The following is a 19,719-nucleotide window of genomic DNA, read 5'->3' as shown; positions in this document are numbered from 1 at the left end:
AGCAGTTGGGACACAAACTGGTGCTCACATAAGATACTGGTGCTTGCAAGGTGGAAGATTAGCCAGCTGAGCCATTTCTAAAAGTCCCTGGAAGGGCAGGTGAAGTGGAGTCCAAGTGAAACCTCCGGGAACAAGCCATGCACCACCACTGAGCCATCACCCCTGTTCCCCAGAGTTTGCATTACAGAAAGCCAGTGTCAGCAGCTGGTTCCAGGTACCCCAATGTGGGACACGCCTCTTAGCCCCTAAATGCCCACTCCCCATCATTGGATTTAAAATCCCCTGTAAGTTCATGGTGGTCTCAAGCTTGCAATCCTTAATTCCCTCTGCAGACACGTTTTCCAAGACAGTTTCACACCTATAGCTTCTGGGTGTTAGGACTTGAGCATGTCATTTGGGGGCCATGAGCCAAACCGCTCCAGAGAGGGACCCACCATCATGGAGCCTGGTGGCTGCGCCCCTCACCCTTTGAGTCACAGCAGTTCACTCATTGTGGCATGTCATTTGGTGGTGGCTGCCACTGTCCTCTGTCCCATCCCCTGAACAACCTCAGAGCTGTAGAAGAGGCCACAATCTTGTGGAGTCTGTTCAGATCTGGCCTGAGGTGTCAATGGAAGGCAAGATAGAAGGGCCCATAGGGCAGACTACTCCAGAGCACCCTGGGCCTTCTGGAACTCTCTCTCCTCCCTTCTGCTTATTGTCCAAAGCCACGAGGGGGGAATTCGATCTGAGCCTCCCACACACGTGGCAGAGACCCATCTGTGCGAGCCATCACCTGCTGACTTGCTAGAGTTTACATTTGCAGACAGCTGGAAGCGAGAATGGAGCTGGCAGTTGATCGCAGGTGCTCCTGGGTGTGATGTGAGAATTGCAAGTGGTATCTTCGTTCATTGCTGAGCCCACTGCCCCCTGCCTGAGAAGACGTGTGTGTGGGTCTGCAATCCTCCTGGCAGGCATTCGTCCCAGGCAAATGGTTAACACGTCTTCAGTTGGATACGTAAATAGTACTCACACACATTTTCTATGAAAAGCTTTGAGCACTTCACAAAGAATTTTTTTAAAGCAAAAATTATCTGTAATTCTAACCCAATAGAAAGTTACTTACAATATTTAGGAAATTGTAGTTCCATTAAAAATCATCTGTGGGTGTTATGGTATCATTTGGTTTATTCTGCATAGGCAATTTAAGTCCTGAAGTTTTTAATTAATATTGCTTCAAGCATATATCCAAGGAAGTAAGCCATGGGCGATCCAGGCGTGGAGCTTAGCTGGGGTTCCTGGGGTCGGGGCCCATTATCATTTTTCTTCTTAGGAAGTTCTGAACCCAAATGTAATTATTTATGCACATGGTGAATTTTTGAAACGATTTCTCTTTTTTTCATTAATGATTTTTTAATTTTTGATGACTTTTACATAGTTGATTAGGATGATTATGGTCAAGGGCTACAGGAAGTTGAGTGAGATCACCATTTCCACATTCTCTTTTTCCTTCCTGTGTCTTTAAACTGTTTTTATACGTGGTGCATTCGTCTATCTGGAAGGGCTGTTTTTTTTGGGGGGGGGAGCAGGGAGGGGGCGACACGTGTAAGAGTGTGGGGCTCAGCTGAGCCTCCTGGCCTCCAGGCAGTCTCTCCCACGCTGACTGCTGTGTGTTCCATCTCTTGCTGTCTCCTATGCTTCCTTTCTCATACATGAAATTCCTGTATTATGCAAAATGATTTAGAGCTCATTATGTTTTTCAACGAATTATTAGTTTGGTAGATAGATACATATGTAGCTACACAGCGGCTGGGGCTGGATCAGGCTAGAGTCAGGAGCTGGGGACTCCTTCCCACGTGAATGGTGGGAACTCAGGTACTCAGACCATCATCCTCTGCTACCCAGGTGCGTTAGCAGGAAGCTGGATGAGAAGTGGAGTAGCCAGGACTTGAACCGGGCTTCTGATATGGGGCACAGCTGTCCCAAGCAGCAGCTTCCCCCACCGTGCTCACCACGGGGTGTGTTTTTAAGTTGCTGTGAAGACATGAATATTTTCTTTCATTATACTTTTAGCTGCTTATATAGAAATAAAGAGAAAAATTTAAAACATTAGCCAAAAAGAAACTTTGGGAGTGGTGAGTATTCGTGCTGCAGGCAAGGTCTAAGAGCTCTCAGTTGCTCCCACTTTTCCAGGCATGTGACTATGTTGTTGCAAGCGCTCATCTCTGTTTTCCCTCCTGTCTCTGCCTCCCTCGCTTTAAAAATATGGCAAGAATCAGCAGCACGAGCCACACTTACACGGGCTCGTGCAGCATCCGCCCTCCTTATTTCGCTTATTTTTCTAGGGTTAACCATGTTGTCACACCTGGCAGCATTTTCTTCTTCGAGGCTGAATAATGTTCCACTGGAGACACGGATGGCTTCTTGGTACCCTCTATCCATCAGTGCATGTCTCGGTTGCCTCCACATCTCAGCTGATGTAAAAAACGCTAACGTAAACATACGCTGACCTCTCTGAGACCCTGAGTTCCACTCCTTGACGAAACGTCTAGCAGTAGGATTTCTGAGTCAGGGATGATTTCTATTGCTAACTTTTGGAAACATTCCCAGACTGCTTTCCATAGTGACTGCACGCCGCTGCCTGCCTGTCCACTCACCCAGCTTTCACCGTCCCTTTCAAGTCTAGCTCAAGGCGTAGGACACTGCACAGAATTCCACCCGACAACATTCAGTAACGAGTCATGTGATAACTGGCTTTCCCTTTTATTCCTGTTTTTAGTCGAAATATCTCTGGTGTTCCATGATTGTGCACGATGTTTGAAAGTGGAAGAAATTCATTATTTTTTGCTTGCTTTTGCTTTTTCTAGCGTTTCCCCACCCCCTGGGAATCTATGGTGCAGTTCATCAGCTGCATCATTGCCCCCACAAAGCCACACAGTTTGTGAGATGTGTGTGTTTATTCCCCACCTTTCTCTCCCCAGCCTGTGTCGCGTGAGCATGTTTTTGCACGTGTTCCTACAAAGGAGGCATTATGGTTTTGCATAATTCTATTTGTAGTTTGCATGAATATTATCAGATACATCCCATTCTGTTTCTTTAGGATTTATTTTATTCGTTGGAGAGGTGGAGCTACACACGCACACACAGAGTGTTGTAAATCAGAATACAGAATCTTCGATCTTTCAAGGAAAATGGAAGTTTAATATGGAGCATGGCAGCCACTACCTTGCAAAATGGTGTCTCAAGGGGAAGGCTAACCAGGATATTTTTTTTAAAGATTTATTTTATTTTTATTGCAAAGTCAGATATACAGAGAGGAAGATCTTTGGTCCAATGATTTACTCCCCCAAGTGACCACAATGGCTGGTGCTGCGCTGATACAAAGCCAGGATCCAGGAACTTCCTTCAGGTCTCCCATATGGGTGCAGGGTTCCAAGGCTTTGGACTGTCCTCTATTTCTTTCCCAGGCCATAGGCATTGCACTGGATGAGAAGTGAAGCTGCCGGGATTAGAACCGGTGCCCATATGGGATCCTGGCACGTTCAAGACAAGAACTTTAGCTGCTAGGCCACTGTACTGGGCCCCACACTATCACTTTTGTATATTGTCTATTTTAGCTGATCCATGTCAGAGAGAGATCTTCCATTCTCTCATTCACTCCACAGATAACCACAATGTCAGAGCTGGGCCAGGCTGTCAGGAGCCAGGAACTTCATTTGGGTCTCCCACATGGGTAACAAAGCCCCAAGTTCTTGGGCCAGCTCTCACTGCTTTCCTAGGTGCATTAGCAGGGAGCTGGATCAGAAGTGGATCAGCCGGGACTCAAACATCGCCCCCACAAGGGTCACAAGTGGTAGCTTAGCACACTGCATCGCAGCACCAGCCTCGACCATTTTTCATTTTCTAGAACATAGTCTCCTTGGTTGTGCTGGCCACGTCAGTGCATGGACTTCTAGTGAAACATAATGTAGGAAAAGACACCCCCAGGGCTGGGTGGGTTCGGAGGCTCAGACTGCAGGTGGGAGCTGGCCTTTGCCTGGGCAGGCTCCAGACGGGGGTGTGGCTTTGGAGTGGGGTTGAGGGGGGTGCAGTGCTGGGCACTGTGCTCTGGGCATCCCCAGGACAAAGTCTGCCAGCCTGCTGGAGCAGGGTTTCTGGGAAGCGGCCTTCCACAGTCAGGAGAGACTCACATAAACTTTGTGGAAATTCCCTGATCTGTTGCTCGCAGCTTCCCGACACCCAGTCCCTGAGATGTGGCCTCTCCTTAAGCCACGCCTCCTCTCGGGGCACCTTCTCTTTCCTTCAACTCCAGGTTCATCTTCTGTGCCCCTGTGGAGTGAAGCCAGGCCACGCAGGAAGGTGAACGGGAAAGTCTCGGGGCACAGGACTGCCTCATTTTGTTAACGTCCCACCTCTTGCTACTCCTGCCCCTGCTAATGCGCGTTAGAGCCGCTTTTGACTTTTGTGCTTTTTGGCTGCTATAACTCATGTGCAGATAAACCCTCTCACAGTGAGTGGGCTTTGGGTCTGGGGGTGGATACAAGGATGTTGTCTGTGACAGCCCCTGGGCTGTGCACCTGTAACGTGCGCACTGATCTGTATGGGATCCTTAAACATTTCAGAAACACACCCTGTCTCCTGATATCCTGCCTCGTATCACCCGATCAGGGACTGTCCCATTGAAAATGCCCTTCCCTACCATGTGACCTGATCAAGTGCTCTGTTTACTGCTCTGTGGTGTACGCCTTGAATTTCTTGGCCCGCAGAGTCCCTGGCTTCCCCTGGGTGCTGGGTCTTACAGAGCATGAAGCTGGCCCTGGCAGCCTCCAGGACCTGTCCCCAGATGGATAGCCCAGGTTGTGGTGGTTAACAGATGCTGGGGACTGACAAGGGAAAGCTCTGGCAGCATCTGGGAAGAAGCTTGGTGGCTGGCTCAGAGGGCGGGACCTGCACGGGACCCTGCCTGGCTCTCTCTCACCACCCTCCCAACCTGCCATTTATTTTACTATTGTGTGTGATGCAATACACATGATATAAAGTCAGCAATTCCAATCACGCTTCAGGGTGTGAGGGTATTTTGAACGTTTGTGGAAAATGAGCTTCAAAGATAAGTTTATATTGATGTAAAAAGTTGTGAAATCCATGCTTTTTTTAAATCACATCTGTTTTCGCTGAATGTCCTGATGAGCCATGGGTGGCCGCAGCAAGGGGTTATACACATGACACTGCCCATCCTTCCTCCCACCTTGAAGAAGTAATCTCTCCCCCACTCTCCTCTCCTCTCCCTTCCGTCTGCTCCCCTCCCCTCTCCTCTCCCCTTTCTTCTCTTCCCTCTCCTCCTCTTTTAAAGTGATCTTTCTATGTTTTTCTCCTTGCCCACTCCTCTGTGCACTCCCCAGAGGCCAGGCTGGATCAGGCCTGTTCCCCCGGAAGAGAAGCCCACTTGGTATGCACAAGGTAGGAGAGCAGAGGAGAAGTGTTTAACCAGCACAGTTTGAATCAATGAAAGCCACGGAAGATGACTTAACTCCTGCATGAGCTGAGCTAACCATGTCTCTGAGCTCATTGTTGAGGCCGTGTCTTGCTTAGAACTGGATCCTAAGCCTGTTTGTTGGCAGAGTGTTGGCAGAGTTCCACTCCTCATGGGAAACCATGCACCTGCTAGTGAGGACGTGCTAAGTGCCAGACACCAGGAAACCCCAAAAGGACAGAAGCCAACGCCTGGCATTCAGTGTGGGTTCTTCCTCTTCTTACATGTGTGAGCCCTGTGGCTTCAATGGGAATGCTTGTTTGGTGAGAGACAAGTTGATAGACTCTGTGGCCCCTGCCCAAGGTCACACAGCTAGCAGCAGAAAGGGTCTCAGGTACAGGCACCTCCAGCCCTCAGGGTTTCCCTATTTATTTGGCAATGCCTTCCCTATTAATAACCAAAATGAGATTTTTACTTTTTTTTTGGCCTTCATTTAAGTAAAGCCTGTATTCCTTTTTCTGATTATAAACATGTATATACTATTTATAAGGAAAATCAGACGCCTATCGAAAGTAAAAATATATCTTTTAAAAATTCACTGATTTGGAACTGACACTGTGACATAGCAAGTAAAGCTACCACCAGCAGTGCCAGCAATCTGTATGGGTGCTGGTTAGAGACCCCCAGTTGCTCCGCTTCTGGTCTAGCTCCCTGCTAATGCAGGTCTAATCTCCCTGGCAAAGCAGCAGAAGATGGCTTAAGTGTTTGGGGCCTTACATCTATGTGGAAGACCTGGAAAAAGCTCCTGGCTCTGGACCAGCCCAGTCTGGCTTTCATGGTCATTTGGGGAATAGACCAGTAGATAAAAAATCTCTCTCTGTGTCTCTCCCTCTATGTCTATAACTGTGCCTTTCAAATACATAAATAAATATTTTTTAAATTATTGGTTTAAAAGTTAGTTGAAAGATAGGGATTGAACAATCTATCCACTGGTTTACTCCTCAAGTGTCCATAACAGCCAAGACTGGGTCAGACCAAGGTTGGGAACCTGACACCCAATCTGATCTCCAGGAGGTGGCAGGAAGCCCTGTAACGGAGCTGCCACCTGCTGCCTCCCACCGTGTGCATTGACAAAAGTTGGAATTAGAAGTGGAGCTGAGGCTTGGACCCAGGCATTCTGATAACTGATATGGGCATCCAGGTAGTGCCTTCATTTCCGTGCTGAACACCCAGAAATCTAACTTTCTTTTCAGAAGATTCGTTTGAAAGATAGAATGATAGTGAAGGAGAAAGACAGAGCGAGCTTTGATCCACTGATTCACTCTCCAGATACCCTCAACGGCTGCAGATGAAGGCAGGAGCCAGGAACTCTTTTGGAGTCTCCCATGTGGGTGGCAGAAACCCACGTAGGTCCTTGGGCCAGCATCTGCTGCTTCCCGGGAGTGTCGGCAGGAAGCTGGGTTGGAAGTGTAGAACAGCCGGGACTCACCCAGGCAGCTTGCTATGCAACGCAGACACCCTAAGCAGTGGCTCCAGTGGCTCCGCTCTAATGCCTGCCCCTCAGTTTTTAACACTTATGATGGTCTCCCCAAGTTCATGGCTGACCTATCCAGGAGTAGCAGAATTTGGAAACTTTGTTCCTTATCAGCTCTTCCTTGCAGATGTTGTCTGGGTTATGAACTGTATTTTATTTTTACATATGTGACCTGTTTCTCTAGACCCATGCATCCCCACTGGCCTTCAGAGAGAATGAAGGAGGATGTGGAGATGACAGAACTGTCTCTGGCTTCCTTCCCCAGCCCGGGGTTCTTGGAAGGCCTTGTTTTCAATCCCACAGACTAGGCACGAGGCTGTTTGAGCGTTACTTTCTTCCTGGGTTTTGAGTGCAATAAGGAAGTGTCACACGAAACTGTTTTTTTTTTTTGTTTGTTTGTTTTTTTCTGAGCTCTGTACCCAGAAACTTAAAGCAGCCTTGGGTAGGGCAGTGACAGATGGCAGTAAGTGGGCTGGTCCTTGTCTCTCGGGATTGGCTACCTGTGAGCTCAGCTCCCGGAAGATGTGATATATACAACCACATTTGCTCCTGGAAGGAGCTGCTCCAATACCCACACTGTCTGCCTCTTGCTGCCCACAAGCAGTGCGACCCACCACACAGCCCGCTGTCCGGAGGCCCCAGCCCAGGAGCGACTTCCAGAGTCCCAGGTTAGTTGTACAATGCCTCCCTCTTTTGGGGTGGGACAGAGTGTTGGCTTACTGGGGTCCTGAAAGAAAGCTGGGCCTTGAGCCAGACCCTAAATCCAGTTCCAACCAGGTGTGGGGCTGGAGCAGAGCAAACTTTTCCTTAGATGTGGGAGGGACGGCCATTGCCAAGGTCAGCTCAGCCTGTGGGGGATTTTCCTTATGATCCAGGCTGGCCACAGTGGAATGTTCTACTTCCAAGGTAAGAATTTTGCCACTGCTGCCCCTGATGGAGCCCAGGTTGTGGGTCTGTCACTAAGAACTCCTGTGTTTGAGCAGATGGGGGTAGGTTAACTCTAAAAACCTATTTGGGATCCCACAGAGAGGAGGACCTTGCATTGTTCCTAATACCTGGGAGGCAGGTATGCCAGAAGGATGGGTCTAAGGTTGAAGGTAGAGGTGAGCACTTGTCCCCTGTGCCAGCCCTGCTTGTGGAAGCTAAGAGACCCCCACCCACTCATCCACCTAGAGGACTCCTTGATGCACTATATGCGGGGAGGTGAGAGCCACGGATGGAGCCAAACCAGGGCAGGAGACCTGTTATGCTGGAATTATTTTGAGTGTGCCCATGTGCTCTCCAGCCAGCTTCCTGCCCAGGGTTCTGGGAACTCTACTCTGCATTCACAGTCGTCACCTCTTGAGCACAGGTGTGTCTACCTGGAGAACAAGCCCACGTGTGGTTTTACACACACGGACCATGGCCAGGCATGTGTGTATATGTGGCTATCTCTGGTAGCACAAACAGCAGATTGGCTCCCGTGCATGCACATGTCTGTATTTGTGGAAATGCATGGGGGTGGGAGGGGAAAGGCAGGCTCTAGTGTCTGGAGAGGGGATTTCAAGTCCCATCCCTTGGCCTTTTTGCTGTGGGGCCCTGGGTGGGGGGTGATGTACCACTGGGGGCTGTGATGGGTTCCCCAGTGCTGGCCTCTTTCCCTCACAGCACATAATCCATGAGGTGATGGGGAGGAAGCAGCGTTTCCTCCATGAGTTGCTTTGTGTCTGTCTGAGTGTTGTGCCTGTGTTCTGCACACACTGAAGGTCTTCCAGGCCCCGGGGATGCTGTGGGAAACCCTGGCAGCGTGGATCCTCTTTCATGGGACAGACAGGTGGGCAGGTGCCAAGCAGGAAGGCGGTCACCTACTGATTCGGGACAGCAGAAGCCCTGGGCTTCTTTCTTTTTTTCCTTTTACAGTTTATTTATTTAAAAGTCACAGTTACAGAGAGAGGAGGGGAGACACACAGAGAGATTTTCTCTCTGCTGGTTCATTCCCCAAATAGCCACAACAGCCAGAACTGGGCCAGGTCAAAGCCTGGAACCGGAAACTTCTTCCTGGTCTCCCCATGGGTACAGAGACACAAGGCCTTGAACTCTCCTTTTCTGCTTTTCCTCAGGTCACTGGCATGGAGCTGGTGGGGAACTAGAGTAGCTGGGATACAAACCGGCATCCATATGGGATGCTGGCACCACATGTGTCGTCTTAGCCTGCTACGCCCTGAGACTGGGCAGCAGTGTGCTCCCGTGACACCCGGCTACAGCTCTCTGTGGCCAGTGGGTCCGCATGGGAGAGCCACATGCACTGCCCTCAGTAAGGCCATGTGGGTGTGTCAGCTGCCTGTTTTGTGCTCACTTTGCAAGGGACAGGGCAGGGAGGAGAGTGGTGAAGCCAGAGCAGTTCCAGGGTAGCCAACCAGGAGCACAGGGCAGAAAGCAGCAGACAGAGGAGGTCAGTGTGTAATTCAGAAACAAACCAGACTCAGCCGCGTGCCAAGCTCCCTGCTCAGGGAGTCCTCTGTTGTTGACTGCCCGTGTGAAACACGTCGTCATGTGCCAGCCCTTATCACAAGTCCTGGGATTGGCAGCTGCTCGGGGATTTCCGAGCTGGGATGGACTTTGCTCTGAAATCCAACTGAGTCTTCCTTCCCGAGATGAGGGTGTGCTGGGGCTGGGGAGGGGTATGCCCAACTGCGTGGGTGTCCCTGAGGGGCCAGACACCTGTGGATACATGCGTGTCTTGGGACTGAACCTTCCATGTGGTCAGGGAGGGCATGATTTCTTCCGGGGGGCTCTGGAGGAGTAGTTGGGAGGTGTGAGCACTGCCTCTCTCCTCTGGCAATGGGAACAGTGATATCTCTTCACCAGGGTCGCCATGACAGGGGGACAGGTCTGTCAGTTGCAAGCAGGGACTGGCCCCAAGTCCTCAGGGCCTCTCCTGAGCCCACTGTTTGCTTGCAGCCCACGGAGAAACAGAGGCAGCCACAGACACCCCCTGTGGACAGGAGAGTGCCTTCTCCAGAAAGACTGCAGGACCTCCGCAGGGACTCTGAGTCGTGCCACTGCCAGTGCCTGTCCGTGACCTCAGTTCCCCGCAGAAGTGCCCTCCGTCAGACTGCCAGCATCGGCACCAGCCGTCCTGTGGGGACCACAGTGCTGCCTCCAGAGGAGATGGGGGATGGTCTCTACAGTGAGCAGAGGCCCCCACGGGACACCAAGAAGGACAAAGCCCCAAGGTGGGCCCAGCAGCAGTGGCTAAAGATGCTGCTAAACTTCCTGCTGCGGATGGGCCCCGAGGAGCCCAAAGAGAAGACCAGCAGGCTGCCGAAGGAAAAGGAGGGTCACCCCCAGGCCTCGGAGCCCCCCAGAGCAGCAGGGGAGCCAGCCATCAGGAGGAAAACCCCAGATAGGAAATCCAGTCCTGAGAGACACAATGCTGAGAAACCCACCATGACTCAAAACGCTGAGGCTGGAGGTCCCGAGGCAGGGCGGACAGGGCTGGGCCCTGCTCATGGAGGTAAGCAGACAGCACCTGCCTGGGTCCAGACAACTCTGAGCTTGCCCCCGTAGACCTCTCAACAGACAGGGCAGGGAGAGGGGGACAGCTGGGGAGAGAGGCGCTGTGACTTTTCTCAGCAGCAGAGCTGAGAGCATGGGGTCAAACTGCTGGCAGGCTCACCCTTCTCCAGGGGTGTGGCCTGGGGACAGCTACAGGCTCGGAAACAGGGGAAGGAGGGACGGGGGCAGGGAGGAAAGCCCTCCCTGCTCCATCCCACCATCCACATGCGGCTGCCGGGGCACTGGCTGCAGAATTTGAGCCTAGGCTTGGCACCATCAAAAATGAACCTTGAGCAAGAGGGCTGGTCCCTGCACTTGGGGCTCAGGCAGTGAGAAGGATGCCTGAGTTGGGACAATCTCTTCTTGGGTCCCAGCTTAGGCAATGCCCACCATGCTGGGGGCACAATGCCTTCTGCTCATGCAGGTCAGGACAAAGCCCCCAGCCCCCCCACACACCTTACCTTCTGTGGTCTGGATTCCAGGTGGGGACAATTCTCATCTCCACCAGTCCTTGCTCACCAAGAGAGAAGGTGCTGGAGTCGTGGAAGCCACAGGTCCCCAGCAGGAAGAAGAGGAGCTCGCAAAGCTTGACCGTGAGTCCTTGTCCCAGGGGTGGGGGCTGGTCCCCAGATAAGCTGATGGCTGACAACGGTCGCTGAGCCTCAGCACTGGCTATAGGAACGGGCACACTTCGTTGGATGCTGTGGTCGCACTGACATCTCTTGGGGGTCCCAGAAGGGTGTCTTAGGTTTGAAGAGACCATTGGCCACTGCTTCTGTCTTTTCGTGGTCATGGGACTTTTGAAGTCAGTCTCCCTCAATGTGTTTTACTTTGGAACATATGTGGCAGCGTGGCCAGAATGGTTCGAGGGGTCCTGCTGTATCAGTCCTGGTCACATTTCATGTGTATGTGCACCAAGGGTTACTAAGGAGCTCATGTGTGGCGGGGGGTGGGTTTGTGAATTACGGAGTGGGGGAACTACAGACTTCCAATTTCTTGTACGCCAATAAGCTAAACATTTAATTCCATCTTCCCAGGAAGCCCCTTGTGTGGGTATGATTTGAGCATAGAACCACTTTAGAATAAGCCAGACTGGATGCACATGTGAGAGGGAGGTGGGCGGGCAGTGAGAGGGAGGTGGGTGGGCAGTGAGATGGAGGTGGGCTGGCAGTGAGGGGTGGAGGCAGCTTGAGGAATTGCCTTTGCTTCTCTCAGCGTGAACAGATCTGCTGGCCTCGGCCCTGGAGCAGGGTGGCTGGGGTGTCACAGGACACTGCTCCATTTTGTGTGGCTCCTTCTGGAAAACTCTAAAATGTGGCACCTTGCCTGCTGACACCCCTCTGTCCTCCACTCGAGTTAGGCTGGCTGTCCGCCATGCCCCACCCCACAAGTTTGCCAGCTGGGGAGTCAGCCCTGGCTTTGCTGAATGTTCCCAAGGCCAGTCCTTATTGGATGGCCTGACAGCCAGGACAGGATGAATCCTATCTCAGAAAGGAAAGAGGTGAATTCCCAGAGATGCTGAGAAACCCATCTTTGGTCACACAGCTTGCCACACACACTTGCCAGGTCATGAAACATGGCAGACACAAGCCACACCCTGGGAAGGCTAGCTGCAGTGAGGAGGGCATTGAACTCCACACTTTTACATAGGATCCTACTCTTGTGGGCCTCCCTGCTTCCCCTGGCCTTGGGAGCTGCCAGAGAAGACCCTGCCTGAGGGAGGGGGTGAGGCCCAAGGCTGTCATTCCACAGCGTGACCGGCCTGCGGTCTCTTGCAGAGGACACGGCCATCCAGATGATTGTGGAGCTGCTCAAGAGAGTGGGGGACCAGTGGGAAGAAGAGGTGAGCAGTGCCTGTGGGCAAGCCCCCTTGGACCCCCACCTTTCTCTCACCCTACACCGGGCCCCGGCTGCCCCTTGAAGGGCTTTTCCCAGCTGAGGCCCTGACCCAGCTTCTCTCCCCACAGCGCCTGCAAGTCCCTCAAGCACAGGCTGCCCTGCAGACCCTGGCCGCCACTCCCAGGAAGCAAGCCCATGAGAGGAAGTCCAGCCTCAAGAGAGCTTTCTCTCTCCGGAAGTCAGGCTCTGGGGCACCCAGGGGAGCCAGGCCTGCACACAGCCCCAGCGCTGAGGCTCGGCCGCCCAGGAGGCCCGGCTTTCTGCCCCTGTGCATGGGTGGCCACCGGCCCTCCATCCCCAGCAGTCCAGGTGAGCAGGCTTGCAGGTCACCATGGCTGGAACTTGCTTCTTGCATGCTTGTGATGGTTCCTGAGCCACAAAAGGGAGGGTTGGGGAGGAAAGGACAGATAGCCATGGCTCTGCTGTTCATGGTCTCAGACCCCAGCTCTCAACAATCTCACCTTCGAACCCCCGGCCCCAGGCCTCTGCCGGGGACATGTGTGCATGAGGGAGCTGGGGCTGGAGCGATGGGAGCCTGGGGATCGCGGCCTTATTTCCTCCATTTTCCCCCACTCCATGTCTCAGTTCCCCTGACTATAAAAGAAGACATTTCCCACTGTGCCTGTGTCTGAACCAGTTCTATATTGATCGGCCCATCTCACAGGTGGGAAAACTGAACCATAGGGAGGTGTCCCAGGCCATGTGGCTCATCAGAGACGGCAGAGCCAGAGGCAGACCGGACAACCAACTTCTTCCAGGGTGCCGGGGACGGGCAATGACAGGCTATGCTGGCAAAGGAGGAGACCATGTCAGCCACCGCAGTCTGTCCCCAGTGGTCGGGTTTAGGTCACCACCAGGGATTCTGGCCACGATCCACTCCACTTCATGTCATGGAACCAGGCACCTGTTTCTTACCTTGTGGACAAAACCAAAGCAGTGAAAGGGTTGGAGGGAGTGGTGGGGGAGGGGGAGGTGCACAGATCCCCCAAAAGTGGAAATGCACAGGAGCTTGGTTGGGCCAGCGCCTGGCTCAGTGACAACCCAGCAAGACCTTGGTGAGACCTGGCAGTGGTTGCCTCTGCGGTCTGCACTGGCTCGTCCTCCTCCCAACCCTGGTACCCACTGCTTCGTTTCGTTTCTTAGGCCTGGAAGAACCCGAGACCCAGGAGGCTGGGTTTGCTGATGGCGGAGGTCCCGGTCATTCTACCATCCCCCTCCCAGCAGGACACCAGGGACCTGGGGAGGAGCTGCAGCTGGACAGAGCTTTGGAATCCAGTCAGTACCCCCACCTCTTCTCAGACACCACTGAAAACAGCAGGCCTGGCTCTTCCACTGTCCCCGCCTTCCCCCAAGAGCCATGGGCTGGGGAGGCAACGTGGGATCCAGCTCATGGTCATCCCCCAACCCCTAGTGTTTCAGTTGATTCTGAACCAGACATGAGGCTGGCACGAGGTCTTCTCTGGGGTCTGGACTTGAATCTGGTCTCTGACCCCTGGTTGCTGTGTGAACTTGGGCAGGTGGCTCCATCCCCGGGGCTCAGGTTCCTTGCCTGTGAAATGGGATAGTGACTGTCCCTCCTTAAGACAGCTGGAGGTGCTAATGAGCCAATACCTGTGGAGCAGTGAGAGTGGCACCTGTCACAGCAGCCCCATCTGGCCCTGGAGGCAGGGGCTGCTGGATGACCACACACACAGGGAGCCAGCCCTGGCTCCTTGCAAAGGGTTGGAGCCTGGGAGCTTTGTCCCAGGACTGCAGATGGACTTGCAAACACTGTGGCTGAGCAAGCATGCTGATCTTTTTCAGAAGAATTCATCCGGAAGATCACTGCCCTCCTCCACAATGCTGAGCAGCAGGGAGCAGAGGTGAGAGGCCCCGACCCCTCCCCACCGCACCCAGACATCCCTCCCCGCCCTTGCCTGAGCCCAGCTAGGTTCCCTGGGGTCCTGCCTGGATTTTCCAGCCTCGAGCACCTATCCTTCTGCTCTTCCAGTCCTTTGCATCCTCCAGCCTGAAACCCGTGCTTCCCCCAGCTCTCCAGGTCAGAGGTCCTGCCTCAATCTCTTCTCCCTTCCCCACAGCAGCATCAAGTCTGCAAGGCACAGGTGCCTGCAGAAAATCCGGTGCCACCCTGCAGGAAGAAATCCCACGAGAGAAAGTCCAGCTTCAAGCAGGTCTTTGCTCAGAAAAGGCACTGCTCCAAGGAGCCCAAGAGAGGGGGGCCCACGGTGACTGCCAACCCAGACCCTCGGCCGCCCAAGAGACCTGGCTTTCTGCCACTGTGCGTGGGTGGCCAGCGACCCTCCTTCTCTGACAGCCTGGGTGAGGAGCTGGGGCGTTGCCATGGTGACAGGGCTGGGGATGGCAGGCCCTGTGGCTCAATCTCGACTTCTGCCTTCTCCTGCGGGTGAAGTAGCGCCAATGAGGGGGGTAGCAAGAGAGGGTTGGGCTGCAGGCATTGTTGACCCATCACCATCGGTGCCCTGACCCCGTTCCCACGCACGTGGTGTGGTGTGGATGCCGTTGTGAAGCAGATATGGGCATCAGGACCCATTAGCAGGCTAGCAGGAAATCAGAGCCTCACGTCGGAAGTTTTGTTTGTTTTTCTACTAAGCTTGTGGTTGCCCTGATATTTGTGGCATTTCTGTTCTCTACTACCTTCACAAACATCATGTAACCGGCTCACAACCTCCTGTGACTCCCATTAGGCAGATGGATAAAGTGAGGTTCACACAGGCTTGGCAAGGTTTACAGAGTTAAAGGGGAAAGTGGTTCCCCCAGTGCTCCTGGATACTGCCTTACTGCAGGTGGGTGGGAGGCAGAGGGGGCTGCTGGGTGAGTGGGAGATTTCTGGGCAACCAAAGACCCCTGCGCACGGGGCCCGGGTGCCAGGATTCCTCCCCTGCCGGCGCTGCCCTCAGCAGTGACTTGGTAGGGGAAAACTCAGCTCTATGCGATGCAGCTCTCAGACCGGCAACATACGCTCACCAACCTTTGTTTGTGGGCAGATCCAGAAGGTTCTGAGTCCCAGGGGCTTTCACCGACGGAGGGTCTCCAGCTGGCCTCTCAGAAGCAGCCCCCACAGGCCCAAAGTCACACGGTAGAAGAGGGACAAATTTCAGACGCCGAATGTGGATCTAGTGAGTATCACCTTGCTCTGTCCCTAGCGGCTTCTGGGAGCTTCTCTGTGGTCCTGGGAAGCTTCTGTGATGGCAGCTGGCAGAACCCCCGGGAGACTCTAGAATAGGACCAGGGAGGGCCAGGGAGGTGGTGGGCAGGGGTGGCTGGGCCTGGCCTTTGGATTGGAGCTGTCAGAGTAGAGTTGCCAAGGGAGGGTCTTTCCTGGGCAGTTGGCAGCTGCCCATTGTCTGGTCTTTGGCACAATGGGGGTGGTGACGTTCTCCAGAGGTGAGGACATGTTGGCTGACAAGCTGGGCGTGAGTGGCAGGAGGAGGGCCCCATGGGTAGTGTGTGCAGAGTTCCACAGCCTAGATATTTCTGCTGGCCCCATTACCAAGTGCCGGAGATGCCTTCAGGGCAGCCCACAGATTGCCTGGGTATTTATAATGGAATCCATACACGCCGCCCCAGCCCAGCACTTGCTCAACACCCAGGTAGATGGACCCATTCTGGCATGTTGTCACCTGATGTGGACAGGCCTCAGGATTCCCCTTGGCCAATGGGAAGCTGCGTGTGGCTTCGACTTAGCTGATGTCATTCACTGCTCTCCTTTACTGAAGGGATGTGAAGTTGCTGCACTTTGTCATTGGGGCGGAACTGGGGGTCACTCTACTCATGGGTGCTTCTTTGCCCCCAGAGGATCTCATCATCCAGGAGCTGGTGGCCCTGCTCCAAGTGCTGGATGGCCAGCTAGGGAAGCAGGTGAGCGCTGCAGCCTCCACTCTGACCCTGCCGCTGGAACCTCGTCTAGACACACCTGATGCTTGAGCTCAGCTGTCTGCATTGCATTTCTGAGTGAACCCCCCCGCCCCACCCTCAATTTCCCCTTTGGTACAATCAGGATTGAGGATCTGCCTGACCACTTGGTATATGCCCAGAGAATGCCAGGCACCTGGCACATAAGGCAAACGCTAGTTTCAAATCACATAATGTTCACAAACACACACACACACTGAGCCTGCAGGTCAAGGGGCGGAGCTACATTAGCCATAGAGCCGGGCTCCCACCTCTTAACACCTGAGTCTTTTTGCCTAGCATCCTCTTACCACCACCAACCAATATGGTGGGCGGAGTCATCTCCTTCCTCAACCCAGAAAGACCCCTGCCTACCAGCTCCCTCACCCTGGGTGGGTGGAACTGCAAGGTGGGTGCTCTGTGCTGGCTCCCAAAGTGTCCCTGGGTGAGTCAGCACCTGGTTGAAACCCTGGGCCAGCTGCCTTCCTGTCCTTTGCCCCCATTCTCTGTCCTTCCATCTGTGTTTGCTGGGGTTACTTAACAAGCGATCTACCCTTGCCCAGTCCTTGTCTCTGGGGCAAGCCCACCTGGCACAACTGGGTATTTGGAGGAGAATCTTGCTGGAGGAAGCTGCGAGAGGCACCCAACCCTACCCTGCACTTCGCCCTACCAGCTCCTGGCATTCCCTGGGGTAGATGATGCCTGCTGCTACCTCCATTTCACAGGTGGCTGAAAGGCTTTTTGGTCCTCGAGGCAGCAGCAGGGGAATTTGAGCAAGGGTGCTCATTCCCAGGGATTCTCAGGCACCTAACCAGGCTGCAGGGACATGGGAGCAGGAGACCCTGCCAGCATCTCCAAGGTTGTCCTCCTGTCTGCTTCCAGATCAGGCGGCACCCCAGCTTCAAGATGTTTTTTTACGAGTTCCCAGACTCTTCCCTCCAGAAGCTGGTGACCACCCTGCGCAGCCAGGAGGTACGCTCCCTTGATCCATGCAGGAACCCCACAGGAAGACCCTATCCATTTGCTTTGGGCCTGCCTGACAGATTTGCTGGAGATCACAGCCACGCCAGCTGCAGACTCATGGGCTCTGTGGGCCACTATCGCCGGCGCAGTTATTCCCACTTCCCAAACTCGGAAGCCCAACTGGTAAGAGAACACGGACAGACCATGGCGATAAGGGAGGGTGTGACCACAGGCCGATGGGCAGGGACCATCTCCAAGGCGACCTCCTCGCTGGGCCTTTCTGAGACCCAATTCCCAGCCACAAAGACCCTTTTCTTATCTAAAACTTCACTGATTTCATCCACTTTTTTTTTTTTAACCAAGAGTTAGCATCTTCTTTATTTGACTCTGATCTCTTACGTGTATGTACGATTTCACATTTTTGGATGTCATATGATATCAGAGTGGCGAGTAACTAGGGAACTTGCAAAAGTTTGTGGAAACAGAATTGGAAGATGGATTGATTCTGGTGCATTCTGTGAGCCACATGTACTCCTACTGTTTCAAGGCTTGTTATTTCCTGGGCCCTGCCGCGTGGCTCCAGACCATGGTACTATGTAACCAGCAAACACAATGAGGTTAACAATCCATCTCCCGGGTTTGGTGGCTTTACTAGAGTTATGATGACAATTTTCCAGCAGGTGGCAGCATGGTGCCTTGGAAAGGGAGCAGCTTTTTTGTGTTGAGGTAGATGAGAAGGCTCTGTGGGCTCTGTGAGCCTGGAAGGCTTCCAGGAAGTGGTGGAACCTGGAGGTACCGAGATAGGATGGACAGGAAGTGGTGCAGGAGCCCAGGTCCAGAGGTGGTAGTAGGTGGATGGTGTGAACAGGAGAGAGAAGGCAGGTCCACAAATTATTGGTTAAGACTTTCTCATTCTCCTCCCAGAATGTCACCAGTCTTCAGAGTCCAGACTGAGAGCTGCACCTCCTCGCACCTGCGTTCCCTTGAGCTGGCCTGGGGTCTGCAGCGCAAGCCAGGGTCACCCTCCCCCCCCCGCACCGACGCTGCTTCCTGCTGTTGCAATCCCATGGTTCCTGGAGAGAGCTGAAACCCAGGGCTGTGTGCCCACACAACCGTCAGAGACTCTGCAGGGCAGCCTTCTGAAGAGCTACATGCAGAGGCTGGGGAAGCCAGCATGGGCCTGGGGGTTACAGGACCGGGGCTGCGCTTGCTCCACCTGCTGCTGGACGCTGTGTGTGATGCCCTGCCCTCTTAAGGTCTTGGATTTAGCCCATCATGTGGATTTGTCTAAATCGACACTCTTCCTGGTTGTCAATTTTTAATGGATTTTGGTTATAAACATAGTTTTGGATTTACTCCCTAGCTGGAATATCTATGTGTATTTGCATAGACATGCAAAAGCCCTTGTTTCTTCCCTCCAGAAACCCACAAATCCACCTCCCATAGGACATGGTGGGGGAATGGGGCACCGTGTAAGGTGGGGGTCCCTCAACTCCCACCTCGAATGCTTGTCCAAGAGCCTTGAGGCATCTGGGAAAGCCCACTGCCTTGAAAGGTGGGCAAGTGACATCATGGCGTGATTACCCAATTTCCCGCTCCCTGCCACTCTGAGAAGTCAGGAGGCTAAGGGTTCAGCAGTGAACTAGGGGTGCGGGGGATGTTAACAGAGTTACCCAGAGAGCTGTGTTGCAGGGGCACCCACGGGCACCCAGAGGTGCTTATCTGGAAGACCACAGCATGTCCTGGCCCCTGCCTGGTCCTTGGTACTGGCAAGGCCTCCCAGGTTCAAAGCACAGTGGCCAACTCAAGAACAGCAGTCCTTCAGTGATGATTAAGAAAAAGCAGGAGGCGAGGCTTTGGCCTAACAGTTCAAATACTGGCTGGGAGACTCGGACCCTGTCAGGGTGCCCAGCTTTGAGTCTCGGCTCTGCTCCCAGTGCATAGCTTGGGAGTCAGCAGGGGATGGGTCAGGACTTGGATCTAGGCCACCCATGTGGGTAAACTGGACAGAGTTCCTGGTGCCCAGTCCTTGCTGACCATTGCAGGCATTCAGGAGATCTTCTCTCTGCCTCATTGCCTTTCAAATAAATAAGGAGAATAACAATAGTACAAAAAGATAAGTGGGAGACAGGATTAATTTAGGATGCTAGAGTGGCCAGATGCAACTTCAGGAGGTCCAGTTCAACGTGAATTCCAGACAAAAAGACAATCATCAGGAGTCCTCAGAGCGGGTGGCCATGTGTGGTTACCTGAAGTTCAGATTCAACAAATGTGCTCCATCCTACCCGGCCAGTCTGGAGTTTACATGAGCTCCGTTCTCCGAGCTCCCTCCAGTGGCAGGAAAGCGAAATGGCGCAAAGACACTGTGGCAGGGAATTTAGGACACCTAGCTGTTGTGGGCGGGGTCCTGGACTTAGACACAGGC

The 19,719-nt window shown here is 53.3% G+C and overlaps 1 protein-coding gene across 1 annotated transcript; it reads left to right on the top strand.

The window, feature by feature from the left end:
• Positions 1–7,440: 7,440 nt before the first annotated feature.
• On the top strand, positions 7,441–18,588 carry BNIP5 (BCL2 interacting protein 5). Its single transcript, XM_040983045.1, has 13 exons — positions 7,441–7,446; positions 7,496–7,651; positions 9,924–10,479; positions 11,003–11,113; positions 12,299–12,363; positions 12,488–12,728; positions 13,563–13,694; positions 14,223–14,281; positions 14,498–14,738; positions 15,425–15,556; positions 16,234–16,298; positions 17,214–17,477; positions 18,219–18,588. Exons 1-13 carry the CDS (start codon positions 7,441–7,443, stop codon positions 18,246–18,248), a joined length of 2,058 nt encoding a protein of 685 aa, XP_040838979.1. The 3' UTR covers positions 18,249–18,588.
• Positions 18,589–19,719: the final 1,131 nt, after the last annotated feature.

This window comes from Ochotona curzoniae, unplaced genomic scaffold (assembly GCF_017591425.1).
Source record: "Ochotona curzoniae isolate NIBS_2020 unplaced genomic scaffold, NIBS_Ocur_1.0 contig_3819, whole genome shotgun sequence".
Lineage (NCBI taxonomy): Eukaryota > Metazoa > Chordata > Mammalia > Lagomorpha > Ochotonidae > Ochotona > Ochotona curzoniae.
This window is presented reverse-complemented; position numbering and strand designations above follow the sequence as displayed.

Excerpts from the sequence above, each read along its gene's own strand:
- BNIP5 (XM_040983045.1), top strand. Across the intron at positions 14,282-14,497 it reads CTGAGCAGCAGGGAGCAGAG|CAGCATCAAGTCTGCAAGGC; the intron begins GTGAGAGGCCCC and ends CCTTCCCCACAG. Across the intron at positions 14,739-15,424 it reads CTCCTTCTCTGACAGCCTGG|ATCCAGAAGGTTCTGAGTCC; the intron begins GTGAGGAGCTGG and ends GTTTGTGGGCAG.